The sequence below is a fragment of the Erigeron canadensis genome, chromosome 8 (assembly GCF_010389155.1).
Source record: "Erigeron canadensis isolate Cc75 chromosome 8, C_canadensis_v1, whole genome shotgun sequence".
Classification (NCBI taxonomy): domain Eukaryota; kingdom Viridiplantae; phylum Streptophyta; class Magnoliopsida; order Asterales; family Asteraceae; genus Erigeron; species Erigeron canadensis.
In genome coordinates, this window is record NC_057768.1 from 41,171,409 (window position 1) to 41,187,745 (window position 16,337).

Sequence of the window (16,337 nt, forward strand, 5' to 3'; positions counted from 1 at the left end):
GGGAAGAGGGAGGGGGGGGGGTGTTGTAATATGATGGTTTTATTTGTCTTATAGGTTCTTTTTTTATATTTTTAGTATGCTAATATGCTTGGGTTTTTTATGGTATATCACAAACATTTGAACGTAATTGTGCACGTAAATACGATATTTGAAGCGGGCAAGCAACACGGACTTATAGACCCACTAGTTGATAATATGGACCAACAAAAGGGTTATCCTCCATTTGGCATTAACAATGTGCTATATTTCCTTTAAAGGGGTCGATTTTGTACATCAAACAAACTTAAAAACCAAAATAAATTATATTTTTGGAATTATCTTTGTTTTGTACAATTTTTTTTGAAAAGGACTTTGTTAAGTACACCAAATCAACCCATTTCTTTTCCTTTGACAGATATAAAGACAGGTGGACCTTTTATTTCTCTTTTATTACAACAATCAAAATCAAATCCAATTTAATTTCGATAGTAATTAATATATTCTTATTATTATATTCCAAAAAAAATAAAGACATAACATATATATATTTCCACCTCTTCATTTGGCCGGCACAAGAGGTGCGTGAGTTGGGGTTTTCCTTGATTCTTGAAAAATACAAAAAGGAAGCAACTTGTGATGTGGGTCTGATTTGTTTTCAAGTTTTTTTGAGATGGGTATAATCAGTACTATATTGGGTTTTTCTGGATTTGGAATTGGTGTTTCTGCTGGTCTTGTTATTGGCTATTATCTTTTCATCTATTTTCAGCCTACAGATGTTAAGGTTTACCTCTATACCCATCTCTATATGTATCTACATCTATATATATATATGTGTGTGTGTGTGTGTGTGTATTTATGTATCTCGCTACGAGTTGATCTAGTTGGTTTGTTGTAGATTTATGCGTTAATATTCTTAAGAGTCTTGATTTACATTGATTGAATATAATACCTCTACCTGATGGTAAAGTTGATGATGATTTTTAAATGTGTTTTTATGTTTGTCTTAGTGATTAAGTAAGGATTGGGTCAATGGTACATGCAGAATATAAGTGGGCTGTTTGTTTCTTTTTGGATTTAGATCAAGAGTTTTTGGTTATGAGTTTACTCGAGTTGTTATTGAGGTTTCTTCATTTTTATTATAAGAAAAAAAAGTTGATATGACTTTTTTTATATTCCTTCTGTTGTGGGTTTATTATGCTATTGCTTTTGTCAAGAATAAGACTGTGAAAAAGTAGAAACAATAATAGATGAAATTGCGACGTTGAAGGTACAGGGTTCAAAACATGGCAGTGCAAGAAATATAGAATAACATCTTTGGCCAGAGAGTCTCTCTTTGGGTGAGCATTACCTGATTTTGATTTGTGAGGCATTTGACTCGGACCTCATGATATATTTGACTAGAGGCTGGACACCATGATTGCCAAAATGTAAAAAGATAAATATGTAGTAAGTCGGATTATGTACACTTTGATTATTATTTGTTCAATTAGGTTGGGAAGTCTATTAGTTTATTTATCCCAATGGTTAACTAACCAGCTTGAGTTTTACAAGCAAAGTGGATTAGCTTACTTCATTAAGTTGAGGCCGATGGTTGACATTTATACGTGATGTTTCATGATATTTAATATTGGCATTGGCAGGATCCCGTTATTCGTCCTTTGGTCGAACGTGACTCTGATACTTTGCAAAGTATGCTTCCCGAGATACCTTTGTGGGTAAAGAACCCGGATTTTGATCGGGTATGTTTCATAGTTTCTTCAAACTGCTCTACATTATGACCAATGGCTGCGTCTTATTTTAAGTTTTAATGCTATAATTTTTTCTTGGATCCACGTAGGTTGATTGGCTTAACAAGTTCATCGAGCTCATGTGGCCATATCTTGACAAGGTATTTTAGTGAATCTACTTGTGTTGTTTTTTCCCCTGTAATTAGAGGACCTTAGTAATCTGTTGATTTTACAGGCAATATGCAAGACTGCAAAGGATATTGCAAAGCCCATTATTGCTGAGCAAATTCCCAAGTATAAAATTGATGAGGTTGAGTTCGAGACTCTTACCTTAGGGTCTTTGCCACCAACATTTCAAGGTAGTGTTCTTCCCTTATCTTAGCACCTTATGGGCTTATGGCCTATATGTGTTTGTTTTGAAAAATAGTTATTAGTGCGATTAGCATTCCGTTAGTTATCTTTTCAATTTCAAAAGAAAGCTTTTTTGTACGTTTAAATTGCAAGATAAATAACTTTGATCACTCAATTTTAACCACCATGGTTCAATCATCTACACATATATTTGGCCACCTAACATCCAGATATTTTCTACTCATTTCTGCTCGATGAATATACACAATTTAAGAAAATTGCATTTATTACAGTTTTGATTTATGCAAAAGCCATGAAGTTACAGTTGTACCCTTTGACAGTTATTTAATGTTTTCATTTTGTTAACTATAATTTTGATAGTGGCAGCATGGTAAATTTAGACAATTTAACTACTATTTTTAGTTGTGGATAATTGATTTTGGACAACCTGAGAAGGAAACGTGGACAAATAATTTGGAATAAACAGAGTACTATTTATTGCTCAAGTTTTCCAGAATGACATTTAGAAAATCTTGACCTATTACTTTTGTCTTAGCAAAACAATCCTACTTACAATCTATAATTGTAACTTTTTATTTTTTGAAAATTGAAAATTTAAAATGATTTATATTTATAACTTTTAAGAGGATCTTTCAGGAAAATTAACACAACCTTCTATTAGACTTTTGAGTTTCAAAGAGTATCTAAGAACGGAAGGTGATTTAGGAACATCGCATTCATCTTGGAGCTTAAAATTTTTAATAACCTCTTTTTGGTAAATGAAAAACTTGAAAGTTAACTCTCTGGCTGTTGTTTCATTAAAGGGACATGTATCACATCCCATGTACATCTGCCTGGACTTGTTTTTAGTGTAAATTTCCTATCATTTAAATTGTTTGTGATTGAAATGTTGGTTGGAGGGATGCTATCTATTCTTTTTTAATTGTTGTTATTGGTTGGGCCTTTGTGGACTTGTGGTAAAATGTGCTAAGCATTGCTCCTAAGTAAAGGCATAGTTTGACTTGAGATACCCGTCATAAGACTCTGCGATGAAACCTTGTGGACCTCAATTGTTGTCACTGATATCATGTAATTGTTAATTAGAAAATCAATGAACTTGTATTCCAAAGTTTATGAAAGGGGACATGCCATTTGTTGGAACAAACTAAAATGGTTTGTTTCATTTTTTAATCTCGGTTGTGGGAAGAATGTTATATAGTTGAAACTTTTATGCTTATGTGGAAGGACAACTTCTTGAAGTTTAAACATGGTTCTTATTAAATACAAACACAAATTTTAAATTTGTTGCTTAATTGTTACCTCAGACAAGCCTTAGCCGTCTTTCAAAATATAATGTTCAACTCTTATACCCATACTGTTTGTGCTCACTTGTTTGCTAAATCATCAAAATTTCGTGGTACAACATGAGTGCACCAAGCTGATACAAAACATAAAATGTGGTTTTCCTATTATCATCAGGGATGAAGGTCTATGTTACTGACGAGAAGGAGCTGATCATGGAACCATCCCTAAAATGGGCTGGAAATCCTAATGTTGCCATTGTTGCTAAAGCTTTTGGCTTAAAAGCAACTGTTCAGGTTTTTTATTTCTCTTAATTGTAAAAAAACATTTATAGTTTTTAATTATTTGGTATTATAAATAGTACAATAATCTCAGGTGGTGGATTTACAAGTCTTTGCAGCACCTCGTATTACACTAAAACCACTTGTTCCCAGCTTTCCTTGCTTTGCTAAAATCTGTGTTTCTCTCATGGAGAAGGTAAATTTGGCTCTTTTTGTAGATATTTAATTGCATTTATTTTCATGTAATAAGTTGCGCCATTAATCTTGCTGAATCAAGAGGGCTTTAGGTTCTTTGGCTTTTGAAGTAACAGGTACAATATGTCTTCACGTGTTTCTTTGTATTGCAGCCACATGTTGATTTTGGGCTCAAGCTTTTCGGGGCTGACCTTATGTCAATTCCTGGATTGTATAGGTTTGTCCAGGTGAGTATTCCATCTCTTTTGCAGCTTCTTAGTGTTTTCTGTTGGAATCACGACTTTGTTGTAGATTTTGCACTTTCAACCTATTTATCTACACATGTGTCGATAATGGTTGTGTATGTTCATAGGGGACAGATTTGAAAACTTGGTTAATGACAAAATAGGGCATATAGATCGGAAGTCACACAAAGTGTTTTCAAAGACTTATAACCTTCCAGGTTACTTTTAATACAAGAAAATTTAGAACCCCATAATGGTGTTGTTTTTTGTAATTGTCATTGTAATTGATAAATTCGTTATGTATAAGCTTTATAAATGGACAAACAACTGCTAGAGGGTCAACTCGGGTTGACTTGATTCAAAACATCTGTTTTGACTTGTTACCCAATCAACTAATGCCTGGCCTTCCCTATCCTCATGCAACCTTATTTTATTTTTCTTTTGGGTTCATTTTTAGCATACCAAAATCATTAGGTCTGAAAAGGTTGTTCCTTACATATCCTGGGAGAATATTATGTATGTACAAGTTTTTTTCCAGGGGCCAGTTAAATTACCTTACAAGTGTTCAGAAGACGCATCCACTGAGTGTTTGTATGGTTGATTTATCCATGTAATTAGAGCTTTTGATTGTTTCTACACCATCAATGTAATATGGAACAGTCTCTTTTTTAGTCATCTTTAATATGGTTGTTAATCTACAAGCTTTGCTATGGATACTGATCCTTGAAGTTTTGTGTATATACTTGATCTCGGTCTTACAATAATCTATCATGAGTATGATGTTTGATGAAGATCAGTTTAATTATTATATTGGCTTCATGTTCTATAAATTGACGTATATTTTTAAACGTATCATATTCAGGAACAAATTAAAGATCAAGTTGCCAACATGTATCTTTGGCCTAGAACTCTAGAAGTGCAAATATTGGATCCATCCAAGTACATTCATACCCATTTCTTATGCACAAGTTGATGACAATTGACCATGTCTTTGTAATGTGAATGTATTGAACATTTTGAATTTTGACAATTTACAGAGCCTTGAAGAAACCGGTGGGAATACTTCATGTGAAGGTTTTAAAAGCATTGAAGCTGAAAAAGAAAGATCTCTTGGGTGCTTCTGACCCTTATGTGAAGATAAAGCTCACTGAAAGTAAGCTTCCATCAAAGAAGACAACTGTAAAGCATAAGAATTTGAATCCAGAATGGAATGAGGAATTCAATATGGTCGTTAAAGATCCGGAGTCACAAGCTGTAGAGTTCCAAGTATATGATTGGGAACAGGTAAAGTTTTGCTCGATGTTCTTAGCTTTCTGATTTTTAATAAATGTTCACTTATGACTTTTACAAATTGATCCCAACTTTTCAGTTTATTCATTAGTTATCATTTTTTACGAATTTTTACGTAATAACTTTAACTTTTTTTTATCCTTTTCTATACAAGTACTTTTTACTGTAAAGTCAACGCTGGAATGCAGATATATATCACAGAAAACATATTAAAGAGGTTAATAAGACTCAAAATTAGTTCTTAACCGTGATCTTACACTATTATTAGTTACTATCCATGTTATTGCTATCATTGTAATTTGAGTTTTTGGTTGCCTTTCTAGCAAATTTGGCATGGTTTCTGACCATTCTCTCATCATATTAGGCAAAGTTCAACATAACACCAACTACTTGTGAAGTTTCGAAATGATTTTGTGACCTTAACGTGAAAAATTATATTAATATGCCGAGGATGCTTTGGTTTTCGCACCATTTTGGTAATTAGCGGAAGGAAAAGCCTCATCAAGTTGACTTTTGTTGACTTACTCTCAGGTTGGCAAGCATGACAAGATGGGGATGAACGTGGTTCCTTTGAAGGATCTTAAGCCTGATGAACCCAAGGTCGTTACACTTGATCTCTTAAAGAATATGGATCTTAACGATTCTCAAAACGAGAAATCACGAGGCCAAATTGTGGCAGAATTGTTATATAAACCTTTTAAGGATGAAGAGATGCCAGCTTTTGAAGAAGCCGGTGCTGTTCCAAAAGCATCTGAAGGAACACCTGCAGGTGGCGGTGAACTTGTGGTTAGAGTTCATGAAGCTCAAGATGTCGAAGGAAAACATCACACTAATCCTTATGTCCGAATCCTCTTTAAAGGAGAGGAGAAGAAAACAAAGGTATTGGTTGGCGACCCTTGTATTCTTTTGGTTTATTGCATACTGTTTATTTATTTAGAAGTGTGAACATATTAGAAGAATGGTGATTTATCTTTTAACTTTTCTTGGGTGCAGCATATAAAAAAGAATCGTGATCCAAGATGGGATGAAGAGTTCAAGTTCGTACTAGAGGAACCACCTGTGAATGATAAATTGCACGTGGAAGTTGCTAGTGCCTCGTCCAGGATTGGCCTACTCCATCCTAAGGTACATATCATAAATCTTTCACAACCTAGGGGTGGCAAAGTGGGTGACTCGGGCTGGGTGAGAACTGGTCAAAATGAGTAATTTTCTTGTCGCTGTCACTTGCGACAGCTTTTTAAGTTTATAAAGTGCACAAAATACGTCAAAAGTGAACATTTTTCTATGATATTATCGTCTCTCGTAAAGACGTACAAACTTTCAATAATTTTTTGTAATATATTATTTTATCTGTATTATGATTTACATATTTCCACTTGTGATTTACTGAAATGGTCTTCTTAACGGGTAGCATGATTGTTTTTGTTGTCCAATATAGGAATCATTGGGTTACATCGATATTAGTCTTGGGGATGTTGTGCATAACAAAAGGATCAACGAAAAGTACCATCTTATTGATTCAAGGAACGGGAAAATCCAAATCGAGCTGCAGTGGAGGACTGTTTCTTGATGCGTGGAAGCCGTATCATTTTCATTGAGACATATATAGAGGCATATGATCTTAGAGAAAAGTTTCCTTCTTTTGGGTACTTGAAAACTGGCATCAAAATAATAGTATTTGCTTTTGTTGTATAAACTTTGTGTACATTAATTAAATATGAGAAAAAAGAATCAGTACTATTTTTTTAATTGGGTTGGTTGATATTTTCTGGATAATTCAATGTACAAACTTAGTGTACATTAATTTGATTAGGTAGGTTTTTAAAAGTAGAGAAATAGTTTGATGTGTTTGGACGACACACGGTGTGTTTGTTCGGGTGAGAGCCGAAATTTATCGTTTTGGAAACCAAAGCTACCATACCGGCATACCATAATCCCAATCTCAAATTTTTACATTAATTAGAAAATTGAAATTGAACCATTGAGCAGGGTAATTGGGTATTCATCGGCTCGGTTATTCCGTTTATTTGTTTCGGTTTCTTTTTTATCTTTTACATCAAAAATATGTAATTTGGTATATATATTATTTTATATTCATTTGTTATTTATTTTAACAAAATTATTTAAGCAATATTTATATAAAAAATAAATAAACACAAAACACTGAACAGATAACATTGCACCAAGAAAAAGGATTTTATACAAATCTTTATTCTAAATCAATTTCTACAAACACTACTTATTAAAAGGAAAACCATACTGCATACATGTTGTTGGTAGCACTATTATTTGTAGCACTATTATTTGTTAGAGAATTTTATTATTAAATTAGATCGAAATTATATTTTATCTATAACATAGTCTAGATTGACTATTCTTGCGGAGTTAAATATTGTGAAAAAGAGAATGTTATGGATGCACGTCTAATGAAACATAGGTATTTATAGGCATATCAGTTAAATGTCGTCTAATCTTTACTACGTGCAATTATATTGTGACCTTTGCATACAGAGAATTATGCGATAGTGACCTACGTCCTCTATGACAAGCAACAAACTATAAGTCCAAGTTGACTTCTACACTCAACTTTGTGTTTCTATCTTTGTTTTTCATTTTTGACTTGGATCAAATGATATAATCTACATGATGCATCCTGAAAATTCAGTTCTTAAGCTTATTACATCGATACATATGAATATTTATGTTAGACATCCAAGCTGACATAAGCTAACTCAGCTTACAACTAAAAACTTAAATATTCTCTAACCTTGTTCGTTACTTAATACACTTAATAGTTAAGATCTTAATTATTTAGTCAAATTTTCAAGTTTCTTTTTTGACTTAATAAACAAACATAACCGTCAATTACATATATTTTACTTAATATATACATACATTTTTAATGCATTCAGCCACTTAATACACTCAGCACTTAATGACTAAAAAAAGAAACGAGCCCTAAGATTCAACATGCATAACTTACAAAGCAACTTCGATATATAAAGTTTATTAAATAAATAATATCAACATTTTTTAAAATGTCTTATATATAACTAATAATTATATTATTATAAAAAATTATTATATTTAACTCATATATAACGAAAAAATAATCTAGTTATCATTATCTATATCAATATTCTCTTATAAAGAAAAAAACTCATTTCTATTTTAGGTATTTTACCTTTGAATTACCAGAATTGCCCTTGACTTTTTAAGTTTAGCCTTTAATGAATTAATTTACACCTTAAACCTTTATTTTAATAATTAACATTTTAAGCTCTTATCTTCTAAAGATTTCCATTATCACAATTACAGTAACCTACACCACTTGACACCGCCATTACCACGAACAGTACCATTACCAACACCACTAGACCGTCTTCCCTATCAGTATCGTCGCATTACGCGGGTACCATACTCGTCTTTATATATATATTTGTGTTGATGTTGATAAATGTATTTTATGATTGTTTTAGAATCTTTCCTTAACCATCTTATAGATTTTACCTATCAATATTCGAGCTAAAATATCTCTTGTATATAAATGCATAAAATGTTAACTAAGACCATCTCGATGGTATCGTCACATGTATTATGAGTATATTACATTATACGGTCAAACCAGCGTCGGGTGATTTTGACTTTATAGATTTGGCACAATCTTCCATATCGTTGGTTGGCTCCTAATTTTTATAGCCTAAAATAATACTCCACAAAAATAAAAATCTGTTTCTGATTTACCTCTGCTCACCTATCTTGTCACACAAACCAACACACACACCAGTAGCCCCTGCTTCTTCAATTCTATCCAATCCAGTCCACCAAAACAAACAGTAGTTTCAATGGCGGCCATGCCAATAGTAGACACTGAATACCTTAAAGAGATTGAAAAAGCTCGCCGTGAACTCCGTGCTCTCATCTCCAACAAAAATTGCGCTCCCATCATGCTTCGATTAGCGTAATTTCTCAAGTTATATATATATATATTTATATATACATGTTTGATGATTGAATCAATATATAGATTTTTAAGATATTTATAATATTATATGTAGGTGGCATGATGCTGGAACATATGATGTTAACACAAAAACCGGAGGTCCGAATGGTTCGATTCGGACCGAAGAAGAGTACAGCCATGGTTCTAATAATGGATTGAAAATTGCTATTGATTTTTGTGGTAAATTCTACTTTTGAATGCTGTTTGTGTGTATTTAGGGACAGGTATCCTGGAATGTAACAAAGTTTGAACGAATGTAAACAACTTTAAAAAATGTTTATTGTATGTAAGAAAACATACTTGTCAACCATATAGAGGTGCCATTTGTCTAATTTTAATTGGTTGAATACATTTTCTTACATACAATAAACATTATTTTCGAGTTGTTTACATAGGATACACACAACTTTAGTTATTTTCTACTATAGACATTCGTTCAAAGTTTGTTACATTACAAGATATTTATCCCTTTAAATATTGTTATTTGTATGAAGCAATTTTGGATACACACTATATACTGATTTTGTATTAAAGTTACATTTCCTAACGGTTATTTTATCAATTTACATATCGTTATCATGTTATGCGGTTTTAATGGCTTATTATGAATGTTAGCTATTTACAACTTATTAATACGGAGTAATTGTGCTAGTAAGCAATGATTCATGACTAGTGCTCGTATGATCCTAAGAACAATGAAGATGGTTCATAAGATTTTATAATCTCATATTCATGAATTTCGAAAAAAATTTCCTATCCATATGCTTAGTTTGCAACTAGACTTGAATAGGTTTAGAATTTGTGCCCCGTCTGTGTTTAAATGTATCAGTATATTATGTTTCCTGGGTGCTTCATTGCTTTACTGGTCTGTCGTGACGAACCTAAAGTTAGTGGAACTTTAGTTTTGAGCTTTTAGGCGGCCCTCGATGAGATTTAGATATTTCCTACTCATCTTTCTTTTCTATGAGTAGTTTATATGTACTTTTGTCTGAAATTTCAAAATTATGTTGGTAAAGCTAGTTTCCTGGACACGTGGTAACAAAATCCTCCCGTTATTTTGTATGGAGGCTTCTAATCATCTTCTGTTCACTACTAGGATTGTTAGTTTCTCTGTAATTTTGATGGTATTATTCTAAGTGTATCCCACTTAGTTTGAGGAGAAGACATGTTGTATTCTATTTCAATTTCTAATTGTATCCATTTATGGATTTGATATTTTCCCTTAATAAAAAGAGGAAAATTTTTGATCATCTTCTCTTGTTTGATACTTCAACTAGTGTTTTATTTATTACTGCAGAAGAAATAAAGTCCAAACATCCAAAGATTACGTATGCAGATCTATACCAGGTGAATTCAGTGATGCTAATGACGTTCTTATTTACATAGGCTGAGATAGCGAATAAATATATATAATTCCAGATTGTTGTTTGGGGTAACTTGGCCTCTCAGAATCATTTAAATTGTGCAAGTTGACGCTGATTAAACACATCTCTGTGCATACATACACATGCACTTTCTTTTCTTATGATATCTAACTCGTATACTAACATACACAAGCACACATGGTACATGATGTTTAACATGCAACTGACTGCTGACCCTTATAGCTTTATGTTTGTAGCTTGCAGGCGTTGTTGCTGTGGAGGTTACTGGTGGCCCTACTGTTGACTTTGTTCCTGGGCGAAAGGTATCTTGGTCCTATGTCATATCCTCCTGTGGGGAAAAAGCACAGACATAAGAAGTGATGGGAGTTATTTCCTGCAACATATCTACTTGTAATTTACGTGTTTCCATGTTTATTTTTTCTTTTAGGATTCAAAGATCTCTCCTAAGGAAGGCAGACTCCCAAATGCAACCAAAGGTCTTTGATCCTACTTTTGTACAGTAATCGTTATCTTATCTAAGAAGTCACATCTCTATCAAATAGCTTTGGTAGTTACATGATGTTCTAGGGTCAATTTAAATTTTGTGTTTTATAACTGCAACTAAAGAAGTGTACATGATCATCTCTGAATAGATATACAAATATGGAGATTGGATGTTTGTAGGGGTTAAGAAACTTTGGTAACATTTTACAAGACTTTTCAGCAGTGCCAATTCCGAGTGTAGTTTCTAGTTTGAACTAATGAAACCCTTATAAATGCTGAAACTAATCTATACCTCTCCACTAGAGCACTCCTGCTAGAAGTGAATTCTCGGGTCACGAATCCAAATTACCAGAGAAAACAACACCATAACCCTGAGTATATTCTCAATTTGAGCTGATGATCTTTATGGATCTAACGCATTTGAGGTTTTTCATTCATTTACCTAAACTTGTGGAACATATCTCATATTTACAATCCTGTTCTTTATTGTTCTTGGCACTTTTTGAACTCTTGTCTGATTTCCGTTCTTGTACTACTCAATCTCAACCCTATTTTTCTAAACACTTTCTCTATAAATAGCCAACATACTAATTATTCCTATTCGCTAGTATGATAAATTAAATATATTCTTAATTACTTAAACTTGCATGCATAGTTTTATAAGCTAGTTTAAATCCAAAAACGTACTAATCTTTAAATCTTCTCACATCACCAGTAAGCAGGGGCGTGCCTAAAAGGGGGGGCTAATGCCCTCTTCAAAAAATTTTTATGGATTTTAAAAGTTTTTCTATAGGTTTTTAATATTTTGCCCCCTTTTAGATTTATATTTCATTTTTATTTTTATTTTTGCCCCCTCCGAGATTTTTTTCGGGTACCGCCTCTGCCAGTAAGGACATACGATTGGTGAACACTCCCCGTGTCTCACAGGAATGCTATATTTATCTTCTAGGATGTCCGAAAAGAAGTGCAACATCTCCTCTCTGGGGACAATTGAAAATGTATCTATTTTCCATTGTTATGCAGGGTTTTTTTTTTTGACAAACTGCTTATATTTGTTGATATTATTGCAATAATTGTGGGGTGTAGGCAGTAGCGATCATGCCTCAGTAACATCAAAAAGTTGCAAAATGCGAGACAATCTTTGCTTAATCCTTAAAGTTTTCATAGCATGGCTACATACTATCTAAGATTTATTAGACTTATAATCTGTGATGCGTATGTGACATGTGTTTGTGTATTTTCTTAACATGTTAGTATATTACCCTTAATCAACATATCCTTATTATTGGTTGATGTAAAGATCAGTTATATTTATTAAGTGAACTTCTCATACTACATTTTAGGTGCACCACACCTGAGGGACATATTTTACCGCATGGGTTTATCTGACAAGGATATTGTGGCGCTGTCAGGAGGACACACTCTGGTAAGTTGCTAAGTAATTGTTAATATTATACCTTCAAAGTACTTTTTCACTTACAGGGATATTCTTAAAGCATCCGTTTCAAAATTCAAGTATTCATCTTGAAATATGTAGGAATCTTTGCCACACATGGTAATATTTATGCAAATTTGTTGCTAAAGTTGTTGATGCTGCAGGGAAGAGCACATCCAGAAAGATCAGGCTTTGAGGGTCCTTGGACTAGGGAGCCACTCAAATTCGATAATTCATATTTTGTGTAAATCTTGCTACACCTTGTTTTCTTTTTGTATCTTGAGTAAGATAATATCTTTCTTTTACTTTAGTTTCATTTTTAAACTTAAGTGACACTAATATTATGGAACTAGGGAACTTCTAAAAGGAAATTCAGAAGACCTTTTAAAACTTCCTACTGACATCGCATTGCTGGATGATCCTGCTTTCCGCCCTTATGTTGACCTGTATGCTAAGGTATGGTATCTTCATACCAGAAAGTGATGCTAAACAAATTTTATCTTTGTGGATAAAATGTCCACGGAGTATTATTATATTTCACCTATTAAGAATTTATGATGCTCTTTCTTTTAATTGGCCAAAAGATAGCATTGTAGGAGTATCTTGCTAAAATATTGCTGATCTTTTGTATGTGTACTGAGTCTGAAATGACAATCAGATATGTCATACTTTCTCTGCCCCATTAAAATTGCAATGTTTGAAAACACTATACTATAGGTTGTCTGATGTTACGCCTTAAATGTCCTCTACAATAACTTCAGTATTTAGTTGATGATGAGACAAAACAGGTAATATAACTTCAAAATTTGCCAAAAAGGGTATCTTGCAATCTTATGGGACATTCCAAAATAAAAAATATCCCTGTTTTTATTGAGTATGAGAGTTTACCAATTAGAGGTGGTGGTATGTGATATGTGGTGTAAAAGTTCGGCCATTAACTTAGCATGATAGGTATAGAAGTACCTTTGGTATATTTTTTTTGCCACTTTAAGTGTTGGCCTGTTGGAGTGATGGGAATAGTGGTGAGCAAACTAGCCTCGGCATGAGACACGAGACTCGTCCTAGGACCAGCCTGAAAAGCCCGAAAACCCAATTCAGACCCTAGATGTTTCGGAAAAGATCGGGCTTCACAGAATCAGATTATACCCTGTTATTTTGCCTAAAACTCGACTAGGCCCAAAAAACGGAAGTCTGATTCACAGAAATGGCCTTATATATTTTATTATAGTGCTTGGTTATTGTTTATGAAAGTTATTTGAGTTATCCTTATCAATGTCTTTGTGTTAGTTTTTATGACTTATATGCATTATTCAGTTTATAATTCTTTAGAAAGATGTATATGATATATTTGAAGTTAAAATTTAAAATGACTTGGTTAATATGATGTTATAGTTTCAAATAATTTATGCTATAATCTAGTCTAGAATCATTTGTTATTATTAAAATAAAAGTAAAAACCATCACATGGGCCCAGTCCCAGTTTGGGCCTGTTAGACTTTCTAGTTGCAAATCAGATGCAGTTTCTTCTAATTAGGACCAGAAGCTTTAGGGATATATCTTGTGCGTTTTTGGGGAGAGTAGATGAAGTAAAAAAGTGTGTATTCATCTATATGGCTAATTAGCTGTATAGAGTGCCAAAGCTCGTGTTTCCAAACTAAAAGGCAAGTAGGGATGAAAAACCAATAATCGTTCATGTAAGTGAACAAGTATTTTATCCCACGTTAGTTTAGAATAGAAATGGCCATCAGATACTAAAAGATGGTAAAACCCCTAGATACTGAATACAGTCACATAATTTTACTAGTAATTCTTACATTCACACTGTCATGTGGCATAGTCCTCTCACTTAAATCTTTGCTTACTGAATAATACTACTCCTGTCATAAACTTGTCATAAACTTGATCTGCCTCTTACACCTTCAAATTTACAATGTCTTAAACCTGCTTCCATAACTTTATTGTATGACTTGGCCTAAATCCTGGGTAGTTCATGTATCAGTATCACTTGTAGTATAGAACTCACGTATACACCTACTATCCTCTTCGTTAATACCTAGCGGACCACTTATGATTGATACTTTTAAAGGGGACCACTTAACTGTATAATAATTGGGGACCTATATTTGTATATCTTTCTTCACAAATTTCTTGGCCAATTTCAAATTAACTAAGAGAGGAACTGTTGGAACTCTACATGTGATTACTAAATTTAACTGTCATCTCTTGGTTTAAAATGTTAACATGATGTGAGAATGTTTTACTACCATCAAGTATTCTATTGAAACCAAATTCTAAAACCGTCCTCTGATAATGACAGCAATGGAAGATGCATTACTTAAACTAGAAACTTTGGTGGAAAAAAAATATTGAAATTGTCATTATTTGACAATAAGTTTGGACAACAATTACTTTATGAAGCAAATGTAGTTGTAGCAGACCCCCCCCCCCCCCCCCCCCCTCGTTATTAAACGCAGTAGGATAGGAACCTACCCGTAAACTACTAAAATGGGAACACATAAACAAACAAACATTAAAACTCGAAACAATTATGTGATTAGGTTTAAGCATTGATCACCATAGATTATTTAGTTTTGACAGTTGGGACCATCTCTGGACTCTGACTAATGGTCTGCTCCCATTATTGTTTCACCATCTTCCCTATGAACATTGAAATAATAGCCTATGGATATCTTACCTGTTTTCCAACAACCTTGCAGAGGTTGTGTTGTTATTCAGGTACAAGTTTTGTCATATCATATTAATATCCTTCTGGATATAACATGCCTTACATTCTAATTCTCTCTTAATTTAATACCTGATCACTTTATTTTATCAAGACAGTTTGAATCCTCCTAAGTTAATAAGTTGTAATAACTGTGCCTTCGCGTAATTCTTCTGTTTGCTTAATATCATTTATATAGGAAGTAAGGGCTTCAGTTTCTTATTATTTTAGGTATCTGCTAAATTTATATATGGCTTGTAACAAATTTATTGTAACGATACATGTGCATCAAAGAGACATCTATATACCCCTATACTATTTGATTGGTTAACACATCATTTTCGCAATTTATGCCGAGTATATGGTATGACTAAGGTGGTACATTATATAGTTTATAAGTTGGTAGGCACCTTTTTCATTATTAAATTAAATATGTTGCTCTAATATTACGTTCCTCCCCATGTTATGCTAAATTATTGCACATTAACTTTCAGGATGAAGATGCATTCTTTAATGATTATGCAGTTTCACACAAGAAACTGTCTGAATTAGGATTCACCCCAAGTTCCTCCAAAAAAATCAAGGACAGTGTTGTATTGGCACAAAGCGCAGTCGGGGTTGTCGTTGCTGCTGCCGTGGTGATACTCAGTTATGTTTACGAAGTCCGTAAAAAATCCAAGTGAGAATCTGAAACAAGCGACAACGTTCGATGCAAGTCACTGTCTCTGTTTCCATGAATTATAGATGTGTTAATTAAAAGGATTTATGTCAACCTAAATATATATACTGTCATTATTTAAAGTTGAAATACTTCAAACAATTTGACTTTATGTTTGATTAATTAATACCCTAAATAATGGAGTGTTCCACAACATACTAATGTTTCCTTCGCCAGAAAGTACGAACCTAAATTCCTTATGTGTTGGATTAAATAAAATAGTCGAGTTTTAGATCTGATCA

General features: G+C 33.2%; 2 protein-coding genes across 2 annotated transcripts; both read left to right on the forward strand.

Moving 5' to 3' along the window:
* Window positions 1-438: 438 nt before the first annotated feature.
* LOC122578485 (synaptotagmin-1-like) lies at window positions 439-7,098 on the forward strand. Its single transcript, XM_043750458.1, has 12 exons — window positions 439-760; window positions 1,620-1,718; window positions 1,817-1,867; window positions 1,942-2,065; window positions 3,537-3,655; window positions 3,735-3,836; window positions 3,988-4,062; window positions 4,922-4,998; window positions 5,097-5,343; window positions 5,881-6,228; window positions 6,343-6,474; window positions 6,788-7,098. Exons 1-12 carry the CDS (start codon window positions 650-652, stop codon window positions 6,917-6,919), a joined length of 1,617 nt encoding a protein of 538 aa, XP_043606393.1. The 5' UTR covers window positions 439-649; the 3' UTR covers window positions 6,920-7,098.
* A 1,964-nt stretch (window positions 7,099-9,062) lies between these two features.
* On the forward strand, window positions 9,063-16,251 carry LOC122609751 (L-ascorbate peroxidase 3-like). The gene is made up of 9 exons (XM_043782696.1): window positions 9,063-9,310; window positions 9,408-9,532; window positions 10,650-10,699; window positions 10,974-11,039; window positions 11,165-11,213; window positions 12,564-12,646; window positions 12,820-12,899; window positions 13,009-13,111; window positions 15,872-16,251. Exons 1-9 carry the CDS (start codon window positions 9,195-9,197, stop codon window positions 16,058-16,060), a joined length of 861 nt encoding a protein of 286 aa, XP_043638631.1. The 5' UTR covers window positions 9,063-9,194; the 3' UTR covers window positions 16,061-16,251.
* Window positions 16,252-16,337: the final 86 nt, after the last annotated feature.

Bases quoted from the DNA above. Each gene is read 5' to 3' on its own strand.
- LOC122578485 (XM_043750458.1), top strand. From the start codon at position 650: ATGGGTATAATCAGTACTATATTGGGTTTTTCTGGATTTGGAATTGGT. The intron at 1,719-1,816 runs GTATGTTTCATA...GGATCCACGTAG, and splicing joins AGAACCCGGATTTTGATCGG to GTTGATTGGCTTAACAAGTT. The intron at 4,999-5,096 runs GTACATTCATAC...GACAATTTACAG, and splicing joins CAAATATTGGATCCATCCAA to AGCCTTGAAGAAACCGGTGG.
- LOC122609751 (XM_043782696.1), top strand. From the start codon at position 9,195: ATGGCGGCCATGCCAATAGTAGACACTGAATACCTTAAAGAGATTGAA. The intron at 10,700-10,973 runs GTGAATTCAGTG...TTATGTTTGTAG, and splicing joins CGTATGCAGATCTATACCAG to CTTGCAGGCGTTGTTGCTGT. The intron at 12,900-13,008 runs GTAAATCTTGCT...TTATGGAACTAG, and splicing joins TTCGATAATTCATATTTTGT to GGAACTTCTAAAAGGAAATT.